The 24,623-nt window shown below is 41.2% G+C and overlaps 1 protein-coding gene across 2 annotated transcripts in view; it reads left to right on the top strand.

Moving 5' to 3' along the window:
• Positions 1–24,623, top strand: part of LIN7A (lin-7 cell polarity scaffold A) — a 465,312-nt gene that overhangs the window by 169,617 nt on the left and 271,072 nt on the right. For both annotated transcript variants that reach the window (XM_086919598.1, XM_086919601.1), the window contains exon 2: positions 21,282–21,400. In XM_086919598.1, the coding sequence (XP_086775724.1) occupies positions 21,282–21,400 (119 nt within the window). The remainder of the gene's footprint in view (positions 1–21,281; positions 21,401–24,623) is intronic.

Genomic DNA, 24,623 nt, shown 5'->3' with positions numbered 1-24,623 from the left:
TTAGTGGGTGGATTTGGCAGATCTTATTTTTCTCTTTGTGGTATACTTGGCCACCACTTAGTCAGAATTTCCCCAGAAAGTCTTTTATTTAAGGCAGAAATCGATTGTTCATTATAACTCTATATTTAGCTAATGTCTTCTGGTCCGTAACTATGGTGAGCACAGTCCTTGCTTTGCATTCAGATATTTGCAACCAAACGCACAGTAATTGACATGGTCATGTAGTGTCAGGACAATGAGGTGTGTATGGCTTGTTTGGTGGAATCTCTTGTGATCATTGGAATAACTAGGGGGATTTTAGATGTTTCTCTGATTTTTGGCTTCAGGGACTTCACTGTAGTGTGCTTGAGCCAGGCACAGAATTACTGCACTTTAAAGTCTCCCTTTAGTTGGAGGCTTCCTGACTCTGTCTATCACTCTTAGTGAGCCGGAGCCCCAGGGTTAGGGATGGAATACCTGTCAGGTGTCTGTGGAGTGAGCTCTCTTGTGAGGTATCCTTAGTCTGGCAGGGCTCTTAATCTCCTTCACAGGAGCTTCAGTTGAGTTTCAACATTCCCGTAGCTCATTACAAACATTGGGGGTGTGAGGATAGTGTGTGTGAGTGTGTGTGTGCATGTATGTGTGTGGGTGGGCGAACATGTGTGAGATTAACTGTGCTAGGATCTGTGTCTCTTGGTCTAACAGTATCGCTCCCTGACAACTGATCTGACTCCTAAAACTGTCCACCCAATGACCCCTCTCGCTTTCTCTTATATTGCGTCCATCTCTGTGGCACAATGATGATGATTCCTGGCATAATAGTGGCAGTTATCGGCAGGCCAGCTTGAAGCTTTTGCTATGCCTGTTGCAAAAACTAGCTATGGGGCTCTCACCAAACAACTTGATTTCAGTCCTGGCTTTCCATCTTGACCATACTGTATGCCACTGGGCAATTTACTTTCATCACTGTAAGTTGAAGTTGAAGTTGAAAAGAACTTATTGAGCGCACGTTGACTGAGCGGTTTCTTGGCGCTGAGGACAGATGTAAGAGGAGAACTGCTCACTCAGTGAAAGCTTGTGAGAACAGCTAGGTTTTCAGCTGTTTGCGGAAATCCATATAATGAGCTGTAGTTTAATAGTAAAAGGTAAGGAGTTCCAAAAGGAAGGGGCCAGGTAAGAAAAACACAGGCCACCATGTTTCTTCCTTTTGAAGCGGGGGATATGCAATACATTTTTAGTAGAAGAACGAAGATCACAAGTAGGAACATAAAGCTTAAGTTTAGTGGAAACAAACACAGGGGCAGATCCAACTAAGGCCTTAAAAATCAGGCAACCAAGCTTAAACAGAGAGCGTTCATTAAGGGGTAACCAGTGAAGGGATTTAAGAAGAGGGGTGGTGTGATGGGATTTAGGAAGTTTGTAGACTAGCCTTGGGGCTTGATTTTGAATAAGTTGAAGACGGCGAGGCTCGTAGGCGGGTATACTGACATACAGGGCATTCGCGTAGTCCAGACGCGAAATAACCATGGCTAGCAAAATTAATTTAAGCGCCTCGGTGGAAAAAAAACGGGAGATCTTACGTATAATGCGCAAATCAAGAAAACATGAGGACACCACAGCACTGACTTGGTGATGCATGGAAAGACCATTGCTGACCTTAATGCCTAGGCTTTTAACAGTGTGGGAGGGGGAAGGGGAAGAACCAAGGGAAGAGGACCAGAAGGTGGAATACCAGGGGCTAAGAACACCACCGGTAAGAACCAGCTCGGTCTTATCTGGATTGAGCTTAAGGGGGTTCATGTTCATCCAGTCGCTGATAAAGAAAATAACAGATTGAAAATTGAGGATGGAAGAAGGGGAGGAAGAGATATTAAAGATAAGCTGGAGATCGTCAGCGTAATTAAATACCGTAACGTCTAGTTTGTGAAGGGCCAAGATAAGAGGAAGAATATAAAGATTGAAAAGAAGGGAAGAAAGAGAAGATCCCTGGGGGACACCACAAGTGACGGGGCAGGCAGAGGCTGAGAAGCCGGCTAACTGAACCGCTTGATGACGGTTCTCCAGGAATGAGAAGATCCAAGCTAAAGAGGATCCCCGTAGGCCAGCACTCATGACATGGTCGACCAAAATGACATGGTGGACCGTGTCAAATGCGGCCTAAAGATCCAGGAGGACCAAGGCCTGAAGAAAATTTGCGTCGGAGCCACATCTAAGTTCGTCAAGGACAGTGAGAATGACATACTCAGTTAAGTGCGCAAGACGGAAACCCGCTTGATGAGGATCCAAGAAGTTCGAGGTCTCGATAAAATTACTTAAACAGGATGTAACGTGGCTCTCTAGAAGCTTCCCCAAAAAGGGGAGTAAGGAAATCGGGCAGAAACTACTGGGGGAGTTAGGGGTCGGCCCTAATCTTCTTCAAAATGGGTATAACGTTAGCAGATTTGAAAAGGTCAGGGACCACCCCCAGTGTGAAAGGGTTGTTTAGCAAAGAAAGAGGGGGATCAGGACAGGCAGAGAAGACCTCCTTCAGTAAATAAACTGGGCAACTATCAGTAGGGGAGCCCAATTTAACTTTAGAAAGCAAAATAGAAAAATTTTCCCTGAAAATATGAGGAAGCTGATCCAGAAATTGGGTGTTGGGCTGAAGAACAGGGCAAAAGAAAATTGGGAGAGGGAGGGGGAATATTTGCTTTAATGGTAATGATTTTATCAATGAAATACTCATTAAGGGAATTACAGAGAGCTTGTGAAGGGGAGGGTTTAAGAGTAGCCCTTGCAGATGTGGCAAGGTCAACAATAGAAAAGATATCCTTAGTTTTATTGGAAGAAAGGAGACTTTTGGATGTGAAATAGTCCGATTTGGCAGAAAGAATAGATTTTTTATAGTCATGCAGTAAGATGTGATATGTAGATTTTAAAATTGGGCAGTGACTAAGCCTCCATTAACGTTCGGCTCTCCTTAGGGCCAGTTTTTTAGTTTTAACTCAGGTGAAACCATCTGTTAGAGTCGTGAAGGCGTTGAGTCTTCAGTAACTTTAGGGGTACCCGCTGGTACAGGCAGAAGAAAGCCAGTTGTTAATGGCCATGGCCTGGTCATGGAGAGAAAAAACAGCAAAATCAGGGCAAGAAGATGAGAGAGAAGAACAAAAAGGGTCTTGTCCACACGTCCCCAGTTGCGAACCCAGGTGTTGAGAGGGTGCGAAGATTTGCCCGCCTCCTTTAGGTCAAATGAAAAGGAAATAAAATGGTGGTCGGACCAAAGGCAGAGGCTAATAGTCGGAGTAGAAATGTCTAAAATGGCCGACCAAACCTAGTCTAAGATGTGACCATGAATATGAGTTGGGGAATATATGTGCTGAGCAAAATTCAAATTACAAAGGAGATAAGTGAAATCTTTGGAATGGGACTCCTCCCGGGGATCAGAAGGCCAAAAGTTAAAATCGCCTAACACTAGGAGGCGATCCTATTCTGTGATCATCACATTTGAGAGCCAACTGACTTGCCACTGAAGTTATTATGAAAACTGGTCAGGGAAGATGAGTTACGATTCACTAATTCTAATAAAGGCTACTCAGTGCATTGATATAATCTTTTGAGCTAAAGTGAAACAATCGAAAATACACTTTTTAATTTAGGAGTCCAGACCTCAGCCATAAATATAGCAACAGTCAGTGACACTTCAAGCAGGGCAGACAGGATGTGGAGTTCTTGGTCACCAGCGCCTACTACCACTGCCATATTGGTGCTGGCTGAGAGGTGAGAGATTCTATGGCTTCGGTGTGTTTTCTCTATGTATTCCCACACCCAGATAACTGTGCATGCAGTTTGTCATTGTAGGCACTGCCTCTTTATAATGCAGCCTATGATCACAATAAACCGTGCTGTGAAGCTTGCCACTTCTGCTGATGGCCATGCCCATAGTGCTTCGCTGGGCCTCGTTAAGTAAAACATCCAATCTGCTCCTGCTTTCTGTTGGTGCTGATTGTTGACATAATGAGGATATCCATCTCTAGCAGAATGCTTATTCATGGCCATCTATGATATGTTAGTGTTTGCCTCTGCCCCAAGACACAATGTGGGAATTTTTGGCATGCAGTGACATTTTTAGGGCCACGTCTTGTAAAATTCTGGCCCTGGCATTATTGTGATATTGATGTTATAATAGGGGTAATTCTAGGCCTAATTTGGGGATCTCTTGCATGATCCTGCCCATGCTAGTACCACATTGATTCTTGAAAAGTGGTGGGGGTTTTTTGCATACTGTGAACACCCATGGCATGATGGCACATATTTCTGAAATATTGCATGGGGTGGCATATAATTAGGCTTTTCTGTTTTCAGTTTCTATTTTTGGTAAATTCTAGTGGGTTGTTTTCAGTGACTTCAACACCTTATAAAAAAACTGTGGTTATCAGTGGGTACATATTTTTGCGCCTTTAAAAACAATAGAAAGAGTATTTTTCCGTTGCTTATAGAACTTCTCGCTTTTATCATTGCTTGCTTTCTGCATTGATAGTGCATGGTATATAGACAGTATACAAACCATGTATATGAGGTCCAAATGCATATTTACAAATCACACTTATTGTAGTACACCATACAATACTTCAGTGAGTCTTGGTCATGTGGCTTGCTCTTCCCTTCCCATGTAAACATTTATCTGTGGAAAGGCCCTCTCAACATTGGCACTTGAGACAGGCAACGTCAAAACAGCCAGTACACAATTTGCTAACTCTGGCCACTGACATAGCTTTCCATGCAAATACTGGTGCACCTGAAGTTTGCGATTCTCTGGGACAGGTTCTACAACATGTGCGTTGAACTGGGCGCAATGCCCTCAGAGTTATTGGAGCGGTCAAAAATGAAGCAGTACATTTCAATGTCCAGAGAAAATTCCCCTTTATGGAAGGGATCTAGAACTTGTGCAGAGTACCACACTGAGGCTTCACTGACTTCAAATGCCATGGTCGGTGAAGAGACTATGCATCATTGCAAGCCATTTCTCATGCATTGTAAAGTAAAATTTCCTAAATTGTTCCTTTGCATTTCTTTGCTTACCAAGTGTCAAGCATTCTCCCAAGGAACATGTTGCAGTTCCAATGACACTTGGTAGAAAAGGGTATTTTTTTTTCAGACTCTAGTTTTTTTATTATGTCCACTACATCAGTCATGTTTTCCTTTAACAATCTAAGAATGCAGTAGAGTGTACTTTTTCACATTACTATCAATATACAACTGACGATCCTCACATTTCTTGCCTTTGGTATCATCACTAAGCAAAAATTCAGTAAACGGTCAGCACGTGGATAATATAGCATTCAAGCCCTCTATGACTGGGAAGCATCAGCTTAATGACACCGTTGGGGTGACCAGAAAGGACTACAAAGTCAATAGCATTCTTCACTAACTCTGAAGACTGTAAATATGCTTTTCTGCAGACTATCTAGCTGGTGGCAAGGATCTCTTACAAGGAAGCACTTCAGCTCAGGTATTAATTTTTACAGGTCAACACACAACTTATTCATATACGTAGCTGAATCGCTGCAAATACAAACAATATCACTCCAATCTTTGTTGAATTTGGTAAATCCAATCTTTGTTGAACTTGGTAAGAATGTTTTCCAGCCGCATTCCCTATTTTCTAAAAGTCTGCTTTCATGTTATAACCACTATCCCAGATGCTTGGTGACAACACTCTTTTCACATATACCTGTCACTACTACTTGCATTGAATTTTTAACGCTTGGGGTGTTTGGCAATTCCCCCACTATCAAAACTGACTCACTAGAAAAGAGGGCTGATGTATCAAAGGGTTTCAACCATTCTCTGTCTGTGGGTAAATGTGATGGTACATATTGATAAAGATTCCTATGGAAACAGCCCTTTTACCTATCAGTGAAAGGATCAAACGATGCCAAAATAGCAAATATGATTTTGCTATTTCCTGATTCTCTATAGTTTTAGTTTTTAAAATTATTAAATAAGACCTAAAACATTCTTCTAAACCCTGCACCTTTAGACTAAAGACCACAAAACTGAAAAAAAGCAAAAGGAAGAAGAAGCAATATTTTAGTGGCATCCCTAAACAACAAAACTCAAGCAGGATAATGTTAGCCCAGTCTTTCTTGCTGCTACCTTGTATAACAAAGTTACATTGTATTGGCCCATTCGAAAAGAAATAACAATGACTCTTCCACTCTCATTTCCTTTCTTTGAATGGCATTTAGTTTGTGGTTGTGTAGGCATTTTTTCAGTGTTTATATATTTACAATATGTTACACTGGTGAGGACTATTTCCCTTTTGGTATTTTTTTCTTAGTTATTATAGGTTTAAACCTAAATCAGGATAGCCTACATATAATAGTCTTAATTCTTAGCATAATGTAGACATTGGTAGCAGGTATAAACCCACTGCTTATAATTCCGGCCCTGGCACAACAGTGGTAATTGTCTGCATTTTTTGTCCATCCTTTGCATGATAGTTATCAGCCCTGCGATAATTCTGGTCCTGATATCCTTTGAATGACTGTAACAATTTCAAGCACAATGCCGACTCCAAAATCATGCACTACCAGTTGCATGGCAGTTAGTCTGTGGGTGGCTGATTGAAATATTATTTCATGGGTTCAGTGAAACAAACCATATGCACATTTTGCTGTGGATAGAAATCCATGCCCTCACTCTATGTAAATAGTCCCATTGTGCCTAACATCAGTGCTGTCACTCATCACTTAAATATTCGTCCATTTATGCACACACTCATTAATTAAAACCTATGCCTGTTTACTCGTTCATTCATCCACAAACTAATCCATTCTTCCAGCCATCACTTGGTGCACACGCTTTCTTATTTGTACTTCTTCACACCCATCCATCCATAAAGGCGCCCAGTCCTAACTCATGCGCTCACTCACCCTGCCTTTGTCTCTTTCAACTATTATCTCATTCTCAAATGTTCCCACTGACCCTCCTCCAACCACCCTCACACATTTATTAAAGAACAACTATCAAGTATAATTGAGAACTATTGCTTGTTTGTAGACTGTTCAGGATAAAATAATGTTATGTAGTAAGTACGTTTTTTTTGATAGGAGATAAAAAATACAGAGTGCATTACTATTCCAAGCTTTTATAGTAATTCCTGATATCGTTTAATAGTGTGTGCTTGTTCAGTCATGGCACACGTCAGCTGAATCTGATAGGGCACACGCGTTGAGACACGGGGCTTGGTGCTCTCAAGGGTTGCCCTTGGTTACTGAGATGAAAGATGAAAGCCCAGTCCTTCAACTACACTCACTGCCTGGTTGCCGAATGAAAAGTGTTCCATTTCTCTCAGATTGCAGGGTCTTCATTGTTACTACGCAGCGCTTCATAGACGCAAGCCGCCGCCGTTGTCACAGTGCTGTGGGTAAATAAGTGTACGGACAGTGTCGCTCTGTACATTATGGAACCGAATTAAAGGGCAGTCACTCGGCAGACACTTTCATATCGCCCGATCCATGCCTCACATCAAACATTGCACTACAAAGGGAGCCGCGCTGATATCTGGGCCACAGAAGGATTTCTATTTTTAGCTTTGCCAATCTGCAAACATATCGTTCGTTCTCTGCTGCAAGCACCCCGCACTACACTGCAACACGTAACATCTGTTCAAAGGGGTCTTTACTAGGTCACAGAGAGGCTACCCTCAATTTCACATTAATAAACAACGAAGCAGATGGATTTGTTTGAGGGAAAGCATGTGTGGAAAAAGCCGCATTTTAATTACTTTAGATTGACGGACAGACCCCTCTTTATTCTCGAATGACACTACTTTTAAAAACAGGGTTCTTATGTATTGAGCTTATTTTACAACGTGTTGCTTTTAACAAATGTCTATGTATACACATAACTGGCCAGATCCAATATGCTCCAGTGCAGACTTTTATTTGTGTTCTTGGAGTTATCCTCCTGGTTTCACAATGGGATACACCAAACTACAAGTTCCAGAATGCAAAGCAAAAGCCTGCCCTGGAGCAGCCTGTAGGGGCCCCGGAATATATGAATAGCTGACCATCTCCTCTGTGAGCGACCAGAGTCCTTGACATGTGTAACTCTCCATCACCTGCACTAAACTACCATGGCAACAATTCAGTAGCAGAATGGTCATGTATGACAAAGGGATAATTTTTTCATATGTGCAGGAGCAACATGATCATGATACTTCCGTCTGAGTCACGACTGTAGATTTGGAAGGAATACATCTGTAAACATAAAAGGTGCTAAGAGCACACTACACAAACCATAATCTGCACCTATAAATCACCCCGTCTCGCCTGCCCGGGCATTTTAGTCTTTAATCTCAATATAGAAGTCGTTCCTAATAATGCCATGCTTATATGGCAAATGAGAAGCCTGCTTACACAACATTCAGTAGTGCGATCAAGGAAGGTGCGGTTCCTGCCAGTGACTACAGATATCAACTGGGTCAGCACACCTCTCGAAAGGCGGAGTATGGGTATTCCATCGCACTGGCGTAGTAAATATCATACTCTGCACTCTAAATCAGGCGCATGGTGTACATTGGTTTAAGGATGACAATTTTGGGATATTCCTTTACTGTTTGATTACAGGAGTTGAACACTGAATACTATTTTGACTTCTTTATGCACTGTTTTACCTTCTAGAATAGAGATTGGCCAGGCAATTGTCGGAAATGGCCATCTTTTACGTAATAATACCCCAGAGTTTTTCCCTCATCACCCTATTTCTGATGAACCCTTTTTTGTTGGCATTAGGACTCTGCACACCTTACTCCTGCTAACCAGTGGTAGAGTGCTTGTGGTCTCCTTTCCAAGCATGGTAAAATTGGTTAACACCTGATCAATACATTTAATATACTTTTTCCTGGTACATGGTACTACATGTACCCAAGACCTGCTCCTAGTGGGATGCCACACTCATTGTGCCACACACTAAAGTAGCACTGTAAAGGCCTGCCACTGCAGCCTGTGGGTACAGTGTTAAAACTACCATTTCGACCTGCCAACAATAAACCTTTTAGTGGGCCTAAATCTTTCTTTTTACATGTATAAGTCACCCCTAAGGTAGACCATGACAGCTCGTAGGGCAGGGTGCCAGGTATTTAAAAAGGTTTTACATGTCCTGACAGTGAACACTTCCAAAGTCGTTGTTCACTGTGGCAGGGCTAGCATCCCATAGAATAACACTGGTTTACCTTATTGCATTTAATAAGTGCTACATTCATTTTCATTTTGAGAACAGCTAGGAAAATTCTTCTCTCCCTCATTTTAATTGTAATTTTAAATCCTGTCTAGTGATGAAGTTGGACTCTAAATGACTATTTTGATATTGCCACAGTTAGAGAGTTGTCATTTTCCTGCGTAAGTCAAATGTGCCTGTTATGATGGAAAAGCCCTCTGTATGGTAAAAGACATGTACCTCTGGACTGAATGCCCATCTGTACTGTTCTTTGGCTCCCTAATACTGATTTTTATTGTCATAGGTAAACACGGATCATGCGTGTGCCCCTTTACATATTCCTGTTTCACAATTTGCGGTATTGTTAGACCACGAGGAGTGCCTATAATGCTACCCTCATTGTGATGGAAGGTGAGCGCCTTCACCAGGAGTTAAGCAGCACAAGCGTTGTGATGGCAGCATACTGTGCAGTTATCAGTTGTAGTGAACGTGTCATTTTTTATGCTGTGTCACTGGAGTGAGGGCTACAGGCTCACTCACCTTTTTAAAGTACCACTGCTGTGTGCTTAACTCACCCATGGCCTAAATCCGTTAGATGTAGAACTCTGCGCAGCACAGGAGTGGTGACTCTGCACTGGATGGAAGTGTGCCTGGGAAGGGTACAGTTCAGGGATAGAGCAGTACTGTGCAGTACATGTGTGGTTAATGCATGTACTTACTGTATGCATGCCTGTGAGGAATACATCACATTAGAGATGTCATGCTATGCAGTGTGTACACAGTGAAAGCATATGCTGAGTGAATGTATGCTTGGGAGAAGTACAATGCATGAAGGGTGAAGTGTTGTGCAGTGTGCATGGAGTGAATGTGTATGCTGGCTGTATGTGTACCTGAAAGAGACACAATATACAAAAGCTACAGAACTGAACAGTATAGGCAGATTGAATGTGTGTGGTGAATGTATGTGTGTCTGTGGTGGCACAATACATGGAGGTAACAGCGTTGGACAGTATGTGCACTGTGCATGTACACAGAGTGCAAGTGCGCCTGCAATGGTACATTACACGGAGGACCCTAGGTTCCATTTTGGGCAGCCCAGGCCTGCCTGGTGAAGACATGAGGAGTAGAGGTATCCCCTCAGACAGATTTATATATTATTGCATTCTTGTGAGCTGGATGTGACACACCATAGGAAGGGAGAGAGAGAGACTCCCCAGAACACTTCCAAAGGGTGCTCTGTGATTCAGTGATAGATCATAAGAAAGGGGCCTGGACACATCCCAGGAAAGAAATGGGGCTGATAAAGAAATCATGAAGAGTGGAACTATCAGCTTCAAGTCTTTCCTGCTGTGACAGGCAACCTCTCAAGGGGAATGAAAAGAGGAAAGTGTACACTTCATAAGAAGTAGAACCCCAACTTAAAACTACAAAGACCCAGACCCTTATTCGCATTTAGCGTCTGGAAATAGACTATAACAAGAGGCAATTCGGACCCAAACATGTTGTCATGTACCAAGCAGCCAGATGAGCTGTGTGAGAAGTTGTAAGCCGACTTCTGCCTGTGACCAGGACTGGGGGCCTGCCTATCTCCTTGCTGGGGGAGGAGGCATCACCTAGAGAAAGCAAGATCACCTACCCTGTAGGCTGTAGCGCCATTGCCTGCCTGTTTGCCAAGACTGGTGTGCACTGTGAGGAAGAGGAGCGTGTTGGAGGGAGCAAGGTCCAGTGGGGAACTCTACCAAGAAGACTCCCTGTGCGAGGAGGGAAGACACAATTGTACCCTGATCAGTTCATTTTCTATGTACATGAGTGATTCTGTGACCCCTGTATGCAAGGAGAGAGCCGCCGCAGACGAAGGTGTGCATCGCGTGCCATGCATGGAGCCCCAAACCCTTACCACGTCATTGCAGTGACCCCGTATACTAGAGGGGTCCACTGTTGAAGTGATTGTGTCGAAAAAGCGACACTTATGTAATCGTTAGGGGTAACCCCATGTCCCAAGATGGGCTACTATAGTATTGGTGATGGCATTGGAGGAGTCTGTGTCTTGCCAGAAAGTAACACAGCAACCCTGTATGCCAGAAGGGTTGCCAGTACTGGGATTGCCATATGTTTGGGCCTTTACTCAGGAAAATAGAATCTGTGGGTCAAGCCAGTGTATCAAGATCTGCCTCAGACTGATCATGAGGATTTACGAGGAGGCTGAGGAGGGCTTTGCACTATGGCTGGGATCAGGAGCTTGAAGATCAACTGCCCCCCCCTCCCACCCCCCTGGTGTGGAGAAAACTGACTTACCACGCCTACAGAAGCTGGGAGCATCTCTGATCACTGTAGAAGCCAACTATAGAGGCCAACAGCACTGCTCAAGAGAGAGCCTGTGCCTGCCAGGTGCTACCACGTGTATTGCAAGTAGCCCAACTTCTCAGAACGGGACCAGAACTTCCAAGTGTCTGTGGTCGGGGCACCTGCTGAAACACTGAACACTTCAATGCTGCTGGAGCAGGTGAGGCCTGTATCAGGCCTGTTGGGCCTTGGGGAGGCTCGCTGCTGAAGGTATTGTGGCTTTATAGACACTTTTGACTAATTCCTAGGAGTCAAAGGAGAACTTTTGAGTAAGGCCTACTTGTAAGTGAATACGGAATAACTCCAACCATATTGCAAGGAAGATGGTGGGACAGGGATTTTCCAGACAATCACTAGACCCCCAACCTCAAGGGTATTCTCTTGTTGACATTATTTCTGTTAATGGCGCTCCTGTTTTGTGATGTGTATTCCTCCCAGTCAGTGAACAAAATGGGCCTTGGGTGTAGGGAAGGGTATTTTTCTCCTGAAATGGTCTGGGGGGTTGTAGCTATGTACCTAATCTCTTCCTGAGCTTCAAAGAGTAGCTTGAGGGTTGTACCCAGCTCCTACCTGACTTAAGAAGATGCCTACTCTGTTAATGGCAAATACAGCTCACACTGGGCATAAAAGAGACATTTCCAGAACCTGAATTCAGAACACTCCTGGATCTGAGAAGAGTCAGATGAAGGACTGCTGTAATGTCTAAAGAAGAAAGACTGGATCTACTTGCCATGAACACAATACCCCAAACGTGACTCCAAGGGTCAGTCGGCTGACCACCTGTGTTTGCTACAGTGACCCAACAAGCTTCCAGAAGCCGTTCCTGTTTCCAAACTGACCAGACTCTGTTGGGCCACCTGACCTGGTTGCCTCTGCTAACCTCTGTGGGAGCGAGTCCTGATCCCCAAGTGCTGTCCTCAATGTTCTGAACACTTGTCTGGAGTCAGAGTGTACTTCTCCCTGCGTAACTGAAGGTTTCATCAGAACTGACAGAGAGCAGCATAAGGGCATCCATCGCAGCACTGCTCAGTTACTGGTCAACAACTGGATCTGACACAGAGCCCCCAAAAGCAGTTCAGCTCCTGAGTGAAAGCCTCGCTGTATCCATCGCAAATCGCCGGAATGATGCAGAGCCCTGCATTGTCTTTGATGAAATTCAGAAGGTAAAACTTCCAGAGGGATGAAGCTGGTCCTGTATATAATGTGCACTCCATTGTGGTCAGCCTCAACTTGTAACTTTGTCTCAGTCCGGTGCAACCAGTTACCCACAGTTGGCGCTTTGTCCCTTTTGGTGCTATTTTTAACCTCAAACTTGAAAAACTCATAACTCCTCTTCTATTGATTGTTTTTGTGTCATTTTGATGTAATTTTATTTATTACATTTATTGTTTCAAACATGCTTGGGATTTTCTTGTGTTGTTTTTTCACTTTGTTACCGTTTGCGTGCTGCATGAATATTTTACACATTGCCTCAAAGTTATGCCTGACAACTTTTGTGCCAAGCTACCAGAGGGTTAAGCTCAGGTTTATTTAGTGACTTTTGTGGTTCACACTGACGAAGATTGTGATTATTATTCGAAGTGGGTTCTCACTCCCTTCTATCAATAATCCAATTTCTTACAGCAATGCGTATGACAGTCACAGCAGAGCCTGGAATGTTTGGTCTTTGTGTTAAATGAGTGTGGTCTTTAACAGTTTGAAAGACTGCTCTTGGTCGATTTGTGGCCTTGTTGATGTTTTTTTCGAAGCAATTCACTTCTGAGAACAGAACTAGATCCTTGTGGAATCTTCTCTGAAAATAAAATGCCTATAAGACATAAGAAGTTTTCAACTGTCTTTTTACTTAGATTAAGGTCGCTGCTGGGCATAGAAGAGGAGAATTTCTTTTTTTTCGTTTTTGAGAGAGGGTCAGCATCTGCTCTGTAGTGTTAGAGGTCATCTAGTTGTGCTTATTTGTGTACTCATGAGTGGAGTAAGGAGTGGCAAAGAATGTTGTTGCATATTTATTTCATTGTTTGTGGTTGACAATCATTACAGAGGCCTATTGTAGAAGAGTAGAATAGTATGAGCATATTGATCCAACCAATCAATTTGATTGGGTTTTCAAGAATAAGGAGGTTGGGAATTTGATAATGAAGTCCCGAGTATTGTCTTTGGTGTGGTTTGGGCCTAATTCAAGTTGCTTGAGTTCATACAAAATGTACATTTCTTTTAGTTTGAATGGGATTGGGTTCTATTAATATTTCAATATCTATTGCCATCATCTAAATGGGTGTTATTAGAATAGTTGGGTACAGAAGAAAGTGTTATTTATCATATTGCACTTTTCAGGAAAGAAAGAGTTATGGCTGGTGGATGGTAGATGATATAAAAATAGATATTTTTCTTATAATAATTTTAAAATGTTTATTAAGAGAGGGTCAAAGGGGGCGTTTATAGTGACGACAGATACATGTTGAATGTACTGTCTTTTTCTATATAGAAAAGTGACACAAATATACCATAAAACGGCATGTATTCTAAACCAAAGTGAAGAGTTAACTATGAAACCAGGCTCCTCCTGAAATGAGCAGTTTAACTTGGGAGGTGGAAGATTGAGCTCTTGAACTGTTCCTAATATCTACTTAATGATTTAGCCTTGCTGAAATTCTTTGTGCACAATATCTAGAGTGCTTTGTAGCATACATTACAAATGTCCTTCTTTTCATTTTCTTTCCTTGCTTAATTATACAAATAATTATATCTCTGCCATTAAGTTCTTGAAAGGACCAGACAATATTTCGCATTCCTAGAAGGTTAAAACATTATGGCAGAAAGGGAGAGCTCATTATTGCTAATACATAATTGGAAGCGATCTGTGTCCTCCCCAGTTTCCATCCCCATGGAGAGCAGCCACATTAAATAGATAGAAAACTTTACGAGCAATTTACCCTGTTAACGAACTAAGGGTCATGGACACTACTGATCCAATACTTAAATCTTTCTCAAAGAGTGAAAATAGTCTAAAAGGCAGACTAGCAAATGTGGCATTTGCTTAAAATTCTGTGACCAATTTTAGCATTTAATATTCAGAATTTAAAAGAAACGAGGAAAGAAAATCACCAAAAGGGCTTTAACTAACAGGGTGCCCCATCCTTGATCTAAATCTTCATTATTTTCTATGTTCTCTGGTCTCTGCAGAGCTGAGTGGCTTGTCCACAAATGTAAAAGAATGTATCTGTCTTAACTCCAGCAGACACTGAAGGGAAGACAGGTGGAAGGAGTTATAAAGCGAGGAAAGAAAAATGTTACACAAGTTCTAACATTCATGGTTGTCACTTAACCTTTATATTGTGGAATTTGGAAAGGCAGATATAAAATGTGGGTAGTACTTTTACTGTGTAGTAAGTATCCTGTCCAAGTGACCGAGAGAGCATTAGAGGTAAAATTGCTGTCAGAAGAGTAATGGAAGTTCACTTGCTTTAAGGCACGGAAAGAGTTAGGATATTCATTGCGACAGGAAGATCAGTACCATTCTGTTTTGTGCCTGTTTGTGCATATGCATTTACCTCTATATATTGGGAGTCAGCAGCCTATAACTCTAAACACTGGAAATAGTTTTTACACATAAGCGATTATACAGAGCTTTTATAGGGTGTTTGGATCATTTTCAAGAGACAGTCTTTAAGTTGTAGCCAAAGATTGATACACTTACTCTAGTGCAATATCAGGTGGATTGGTACCAAGTGCTGAAGCATTTAAAAACTTAGATTCTATATGGTGTATTTCAGAACATGTACTCAAATTTATAAGAATTGAAAATGATGTGCTGAAGTCAATTTTTATTTTGAAAATGTAAAAATGAAACAAATATATTGCAAGACAAATGATAACTCCTTAGCCTCTCAATGAGATTAATAGGCCAGTGGTCATCGTTTTTAGATTTTATGCTTGTTAAAGGTCAGCTCTTGCCATATTTTTATATTTATTTTTTGTTGAGCTACTCAAGGGTGATAACTCATGTTTTACTCTAGATTTAGCCACTGCAATTGTCCCACCGTCTATAGGGGCTGTGGTGCCGTTTTATTGAGATGTGCCTTGGAGAAAGTATGTACGATGCAGGACATATTGTGGCCAGCACATAAAAGAGATATTAAATGGCGAGTGAGCTGAATAAACTAAAGGAATGTACATTTATTCATATTACATTATTAACTGTAAGCGTTCATAGTTGCAAATAAGTGGGAAAAGGTAGTTGTAATAAAACAGTTTTTCAGTACCAGGTCATGTGAAACTTAAAAGTACATGCCCAACTTTTTAAATACAGTGTCCCCTGCTCAATGGGCTGTTTATGGCCTGTCCCTGGGGTGACTTATATGTATTTAAATAAGGTTTCTTTTGCCAGGTCGAAATGGCAGTTTATATGGAAGGCCTGAGACAAGTTTTTAAGATGGTTACTTAAGTGGGTGGCACAATGAGTGTTGCAGACCCACTAGTAGCATTTAATTTATAGGTCCTGGGTACAAGTCGTACCACTTTACTAGGGACCTACAGGGTAAGTAAATGTTCAACTGGATAGAAAACAATTTACCTTTTTTACCATGTGTATCATGTTTAAAGGAGTGAGCATAAGCACTGTAGCACTGCTTGGCATTGGTAAGGTGCTCAGCGTCCTAAAAGACAACACAAATGCGTTCAGAAAACAGGAGGGGTGAAGGCAAAAGGTTTGGGGGTGACCCTGCAGAGAGGGCCAAGTGCAGCACATAGTGAAAGAATAGCAATAATGAAGAAATGGAAAGTGATAAAGGACTTACTTGAGGAGAAAAAGGACAATATCACAGTTGGAAATTAGGTGAAGGGTGTTTCCATAACGCAGGCATTTTAGATTAAAAAAATTACCCCTTTAAGTGATTTGGAAGAAATAGATGAAGATAAAGCCCTAACCAGAAATCTAATGATATCTTTAGAACACAGCCCAAAAATAACGTACTGTGCCAAATTACTTGGCTTTGTATTAGACAGAAACTTAAACTAAAACTCTCACATACATTTTCTTGCTAATAGAAGGCACCACCAATTGATACTGTTGGGAGGAATTAAACACCACAATATTAAAGTAGACTTCAAACTTGCAACATAGGCTCCAGTGCTTTCTAGAGTACATCCTACTACATTTGTTATAATATTACTAAATCCACATACAAAGCTATTCACACAGTATCTTCTAACTAGCTGAGTTTAAAACTGATAATCTGAGGCAGACAATGTGCTCTCAGAAGCACAAATATCTTGATGCTAGAAATTCGTGCCTTAAACAAAAAAAATATTATACAAGACAGAGGACCCTAGTTATTTAGGATCATGTAAATGATAGACATATACTGGATAGTATATCACCTCTGTCCAGCCGGACAGGAATTTATTAGTTAAATATTTTGTAATAGTTCAGGTATTTCAACACTTATACAAAAGTGGACACAACCTGTGACCCACAGGAGACAAGACAAAACAAGTGACAGGAATTTATGTAAAAGCGCACAAGGCGGTCTGTACTATTATTCAGTATGACAGACTAAGATTCATTTTAAGCAAACCATTGTTAAAGGCATTTCTTTGATTTCATAACAACATATGGTGCTTCTAAGGTCGACGACGTTTCGATGCAATTCAGAGATACATGCATCATCTTCAGGACAAAACCATTAAGTCATGTTTGTCTTGAGATTATTTACATTATTACATAGCCTCTGGTATAGCTGAGCCGAATAGCGGTATTACGGTCAAGAAGCCGTGCGAAAATTACATTGCATTTTAAGTCGGCCAGCACGGGAAAATTACCGGAAATGGGTAATGTTGGTTCCTAGGTCGGGAGCGCGGCGGTGCAGGGCTTCCACATGGGATGCGAGTCCTTCCTCTCGTATCCCCGCCAAGACACAAAAAGTCCCTCTCTGGTAATGCTCTAAAGAATTGAAACTAGATCCCTCCTTCAATCAGAACCCCACCCAACTTTCAGTTCTTCATAAGGGAAGTTATAGTTCCAGTCCTACTTACTTTCTTAGTTCTTTCTCCTCTGTCTAGCCTTTCTAGTCATATATCTGTAATATGTAAATAAAAATTGTACTCATTGTGCCTCAGATCACCAACTTTAAAGCAGCGCTCTGACAACATGTAAGTCCAGTTCACATTTTATAAAACTATCAACAAATAAAAATATAAAAAAGTAGAACATTAATTTTCAATGAGACACCCAACTCACCTAAGAAAAACTGTTTAAGAAAAGATCTTTAATTTGACTTTGGAATGCAACTGATTCTGAGGATTGGTCAAACGTGTGTGCATGCAAGCATACACATGTGAGCGTATACAGGGTAATTGGCATATCTCTTTATAAAGGTTTATGTAGTGGTGTCCTGAAGTGTGATAATTACCCAGGCTCTGACAGGAGCAATATTGTTGCGCGTGCACAAGAAGAAATCAGCAAAAACTGATCTTCATAGTAATGTATTTCTAATATTGCACACCAACAAAATATTTACCCATGGTAAAAATCAATTGCAAATTTAATTCCTGCTAATTTATGCGCAGTTTTCAAACTAGTGGGTTTCCAAATTGTGTCTGATTTCATATTTAGCACCTTGAACTGGGAATGTGTCAATAGTGATTTTGATTTCTAATTAAAGGCGCACGGATAGCGCATATGTACGATTTGCTCTTGTGATTTGTCCACACATTGCAATTCCATTTTGGGTGCAAATGGCTCACAAATGTACGTGAATGTCATGATGCTAAATATTCAAACATGCTTTTGAGGAGATATGATTATGATGTAGAATATATTGACATGGATGACAGTGGCACATCTTGCGCTCCTGAAGGGAATCTTATCACTGCTACTACGTTCAATAAAAATGAATTCCATCCCTCCTGAGGAACAAAATGGGCAGATGTTGTGTCTCTCAATTGTTAATCATGGTGTTAAGAGAATGAATGAATGAATGAATTCGTACTTGTATAGCGCACTTATACCCTGAGGCGTCTTGTCGCTGTATGCATACCGCTGTGGAACCCTTACTGGCTTTTCCCTGTGAAATGCCCACTCCTGGGCACCCCCAAGGTGAAGCCAGGCACCCCAGCGCTGTTGGGGTCGTTGTGGAGATTAAGCAAGCTATTGCCCAGAGTTGCAGAGTAGGACCCATGATTAGAATAGGCACCGAGGCGAGAATTATCAGGTCCGAGGAAATTGAGCCCAAGACCCGCCGAGGCGGGAATTGAACCCGAACACAAATAAAGTTATTATTATGAGTAATAATAACAATATTAAAAACAAGAAGAAGAAAGAGAATACCATGAAAATTTTTATCTTGTGATCCTTACTTTATTTTTCGAATTTTTTAAGAGATGGTTTCCTTAAAGGTCTGACTACTTTAACAATGAATTTCCAATGGGCAGCACTAAGACTGTGCAGCACTAAGACTGGGCAGCACTAAGACTCAACAAAATATGACCATTTAGATAACTAAAAATGTTTTAAGATTGGTAACCCTTGTGTGATCCTCCATTACCATCCTGAAATCTTTCCGATGTGCCGAAGGCATTACTAAAACCTCCATTTACGCTTTTTTTTAAAAATGTTGCTTTCACTTATGGCACATAAAATGTCTCTCTTGATGGCTATCATGTTAGCTAGAAGCGTAAGATAGATAGCTGTATTAGTTATATTACGACCGTACTTGAGAATTGCACATGATAGTGTAATATTAAGACCAGAACCTTCATTTGTTCCCAAAGTAATATATACATTTCATGGAGACAAGACATTATTTTTCCAAACCCTGAATGAGAAAGAAAAAGATTTACATATATTAGATGGATGTAGAGCCCTTGTCCTGGGTGCATCACGTAGCATCGGTACCGAGGAGTTGTGAGCCTAAAAATGAGAGTGCCTGAGACATCATTGAGAGGGCCGTCAATGAGGGGCTAGCAATGTGAAGTCCTGCATGGAGGATGGGTTGCTCAATGGCTGGGCCTGAAGAAGCTGCAGCTTGTATTCTTTCTTCTTTTTTCATTTAATGATTTTGCTTTGATCTTTTCTTACCTTGCAATGAATGAATATATTGTGTAAAATATGAGATAAGTAAAGAAATATAGTGCAACCGACTGAACCACTTGTTTATAATAATTGTGGTTAGATCTTGAGCAAATGTCCAATTGTGGCAAGTGGCTGAAATCCCTATGAATGTGGTACTTTGAACTGTCATGGCCAGGAGCAGATATATTATTAGCTGCTAGCTGAGAAGAATTTAAACAGCAATGTGTTCATACTTCAGTGCAGCATGCCTGGGGATGAGGAGTGGTTCCTTAAGCTTGACCTTCTACAAATGTATGCAGATTTGCAAATGTAAAAGATAGGATTCTTGTATCATATCTTGTGCCAAGATTGTGCGCAAACTAGTTTTCAAGTGCAGTGGACAGACTGCACCAAACTTAGATTGTGAAGATGTTTTCACCCACACTAACGGCTTGAAAATGTCAAAAGGTGTAGTTGATCGGTTTTTTTTACATTTAAGAAAGTATTTGAATCAATGAAATATAGCATTACTGTTTTTGTACAGACCTATGCAAAAATAGTGTATTGTATTATCCTTTCATGTGTACTTTTTTGTTTTTCATTGTATGCATATTTACGTTATTTCTAAATATGAGTAACTTGATGGTAGGTCTATATGTTTAGCATTAACTAGAATTTAACGTTCAAATTTAACAGAAAAAGCAACTTGGGTAATAAAGCCCATAGGACTCATCTGTTCTCACTACCTTGTCAGGGTTGCGGGTTGGACACTGTACTTGTTGCGTTGGGCCTGGTTGTGTGTTCCCACGTTTGAGTTTCTATTAATTGCGGTGGCTTTATTCAGAAGCCCTGCCAAACCTTACGGTGTTCGCATCTGCCTAGTTCCCCGATTATCTTTTCTTCAGCAAAGTCAAGAACTGTAAACTCGTAACATACAAAATAAAGGGCTATCTACCGAGGCCTCCACCCCTGCTCATGTGTCTGGAGAGGGGCATTTCAAGTGCATTTACCAATGTTTTTGAAATTGAGTTTAAAATTGCTTTGTGTAATATGAAATTAATGCACCAAGAAGGCTCAGCTCGTCGCCGTGTAATTGCAGTCTATTTCTCTGAGTTATCAATTGAGCCTGCTGATTTATAATATCAAGGCTGTGAAACTTCTCATCACAAGTACCATACACTCCAATAATTGTATTAAATTTACAAGGAGTTTTGAGAATTGATTGCAGGATTAAACGTGAACGGTGCAGCCGACTGAATGTGAACTGGCAGATGTGGTCAGGGAGCAGGAACTGCAATAGATCACATGAAATATTTCCAGAGGGTGTTTTCATTTAATAAAAACAATCTGTCAAGGAGAGGGCTCTCAGGTGTAGTGTACCCTGCAGCGCTAGGCAACCAGTTCAACTAACATTTGCTCAAATACAGTCGTGTAGGTGAGTCACTTTCAGTTTTTTTGCTAGGACATCAAGGGTAAAAATATACTGCACAGTGCAAGCTCGGAGCACTTACCAGCTGTTCACACCACACCTTGTCGCTTGCTAATTATGGCGTCTAATTTGCATATTGAAGCTTGCAAAAAGTGAAATCACATTACTATTGAGAAACAGAAGGATGACTAGAACTAATTCAAATTGTAAGGTGACTTTGAACACCTCCCATGACAACTAATCTCGTCTGACAGTACCTCCCTGTGTTTTCTATTTATCCAGATGTGGCGAGAGCTATCGAACTGCTGGAAAAGTTGCAGGATTCGGGAGAAGTTCCAGTGCACAAAATCCAGTCCCTGAAGAAAGTCCTGCAGAGTGAATTCTGTACAGCAATCAGAGAGGTATGGTTCTGTCTAGAGGCGCAACTAGAGCGACATTTTTATGCAGGGAGGGGGAGGGCGAGGGGCCCTACTAAAAAGTTCGGGGGCGGGGGCTGACTCTTCCAGTAATATGCAGAGTGGAGATGCAGGGGCTCTAGGAAGGGGGTAAAAAACAACAAAGCCTTGTTCTGTCACCAATGAGCGCGCTTAATGCATACAAGAAGGGCTTTACCTTTGTCTGCCAGTCAGTGCTTAATTTGAGCCAGTGTTTTTCGGTCCTCGGCAGCGGCACTTAATTATCAACATCAGAGCTTGACAGTCTGCCACAAGGCGGCGCTGTCGGGCTAATTTAGAAATTACCACAACAACAGTTAATTATTAAATCAATATACATTAAAAATTAAAAATTGTAAGAGTGTGATTGTTAGTAGTTGTGTTGATTCTGTCGTTGGCAGCATGGCAGGGGCAATGTGTGGTGCAAGCTGCAGTTCCCTCCTGACGAGAGCCTTTTCACTTATCTTATTATTTTTTTACAAGTTAAGCACTTCTGCCAATGACACAGCATTTTAATACACAGGAAGACATGTTCTAAACACTTCTTTGATGTTTTTGGGCACTTTTGTCTTTGACAAATGGAAAGATGTAGGATGAAAACTAAATCGCAATCAGTATCCAATTAATTCTACTGGTTTAACATCTTCTTATTTTTCTAATACAAATTGTCCTTAATTACAAGCTCTGGTCTTGCCACAGATTGATTTGGGGGGGAGAGGGGGCGGGGGGGCAATGACCAGCCTAAGCCCCATAGATTAAAAACTCTAAAAACCCTATCCCATGCAATTGACAACTTGATTACTGGACACAGACTTTTTGGCCATATGACTTTTCCACTCAAGGTGCTACACAGGCTCCTTTTCCAGCACACATCAAGTGTTAGTTTTGTTGAATCATTTACAGTGTCATCCATACCACCATGTGTGGATACTTCACTAAAAATCTACCTTCTTTGGACAACCTGCATCCGCCCCAGCATGGATAACCAAGGAGGGGACGAGGATGAGAAAGTGATAATATTTTCCTCGTTCACCCCTACGCTGTGGAATGACCCGTCTAACGTGAGACTGGCCTCCTCACTCCCGACCTTTAGGAACTAATTGAAGACCCTTCTATTCTCCAATATCCCCCCTCCTCCTAAAAGACCCCTCTCCTCCATCCTTCTCCATCTGACCTGTCTGTACATACTGACTAAAAAAGAGTCTGAACTATGAATGTCCCATTATCATGCATATGTTGAAACTCTGACCTTGGCTATGCAGTAGGTTCCACATTGCTGTTGATAGTTAATGTCTGACTTTGTCACATGTAAATGTGTGATTCTTGTCATGCACTCTGCTGGTATCGAAGGCTGCTCTCCAAGGCTAAGAACTTTGCTGTCAGTCATTTCTTGCCATTTTTAGGAGGAAAGAACACCAGTTTGTTAACAGCTTCCATATTTTCAAAATGAAAGGGCCAGCATTTCTTTGCAAGGGTGGAGCGGGGAATATTGAGATGTACCGCAATCACAGAGAGTGGGACAACTTCAAGGTGGAGATGTTCTTATGGACACACTGTCTCAAAAAGAGCGAGTTTTCCAGGTCATACCAAAAGGGACCTGGTTATCGTAATCATAAAAAATTGTAAATTTCCCTTTTGATGGTATTTCCTACTCCTACAAAGGAGATGTGTATATATTACAGTGAACCAAAGAAAAAGAGCATAAGATGTCCCTATATATTGCAACACGTGAACTAGATTTATCTCCTTGATATTTTTATTATTATTTGCATCTTTATCAAAACACCAAACAATGTTGTATCATACTTAAAAACATTTCATATTTCAATTCATAAAACACAAGTAGGGAAAGTCCTACCCCAAACCAGAGCCCTTTGTTCATTGTCTGAAAGCAATGCACATCTCACTTCAGGGGAGCCATCCAGCTACCAGGTGACACTTGTATGCCTACAAGCTTTAGGTTAAAAAATTTTTAATTTTTAAAGTGTTTTCAGCATAATATGTAGACAAAACTTGATTTCACCACTCTATTGGATTTTGAATTCTGATTAAAATGAGTCTTTTAATAATGCTACCAATCTGAATTAAGTATTTATTAAAAGTAGCAATGTAGCCCAGTGTTTTCCTAAGGCATTAAGCAGACTTGCTACAGTGAATATAGCTTTTGGGGATATTTCACTGTAAGGACATGCTCCACATTAAATTCTACACGTGCTACTTTTAAAAGTCATACACCTAGCTTTACGGGCAATCAGGCCTAATTTGGGGTGGCTTATTTATACTTAAAAGAAAGGTTTAGACCATCCAAAGGAGTGATTTTGACAGGTTGAATTTACAGTTTAAAGCTGCCACAGGCATGTTATGTTCCACAGTTGCGCATGTCTATAGTCTCTTAACCACAGCCTGCACATGTGCACTCGCGGATGTGTACAGATGTCCACGTGTAATCAGCCCAGTGACTCTTACCATAGCTGCATCTCAGCTGCCCTAACTTATTTTATTTATTTCTTCTATTTATAAAGTTTTGTGTACTGCGAACATGACCCAGGAGGGCATCAGAGCTCTTCACAACTAAAGTAGATATGAAACAATAGTGGGCAAAGAATATTTGTTACAAATAAGTGCGAGGCGAGAGCAAGACCCAAGCCCGATTCAGAGCGCTTAACATTTGAGATCAGATGGATCAAGTAATGGGAGAAGAGCAATCAATATACAATACCAATATGTGCATAGCCTGCCAACACTGTTAAACACCGGAGTACATGCATGTAATAGACAATCACAGCATATTTCCCGACCAGGTAATGGGAGAAGAACAAGCCATATATGCAATACAAATATGTACAATGGCCTGCGAACACGGTTATTCCCAAGTGTACAACCATGTATTCAATAATCAGAGCTACAGAAAAGAGGGTAGTAATGAAGCAGCAGAGCCAACGTCTTGAGGGCAAGACTTGATCATTAGGTTTATTTTCACTTCCTTTTTGAAAGAAGCAGTGGTTGGGATTCGACGGACATCCGGAGGAAGAGAGTTCCAAATCTTCGGGGAAAATCCTAGAGAAAACTCTGTTGCTCAATCTCTTTTTGTGGAAAAGCTGTGGTTTCAGGAGCAATGAGCTTGCACTTCGAGACAGATGACCACCTCCTGATAATTCTAGTTTGTGGGCTAGATTGATGGGGTTTGTGA

Source organism: Lissotriton vulgaris, chromosome 1_1 (assembly GCF_964263255.1).
Source record: "Lissotriton vulgaris chromosome 1_1, aLisVul1.2, whole genome shotgun sequence".
Taxonomy (NCBI): domain Eukaryota; kingdom Metazoa; phylum Chordata; class Amphibia; order Caudata; family Salamandridae; genus Lissotriton; species Lissotriton vulgaris.
Note: the sequence above shows the minus strand (reverse complement) of the source record. Positions and strands in the feature narration are given on the sequence as shown.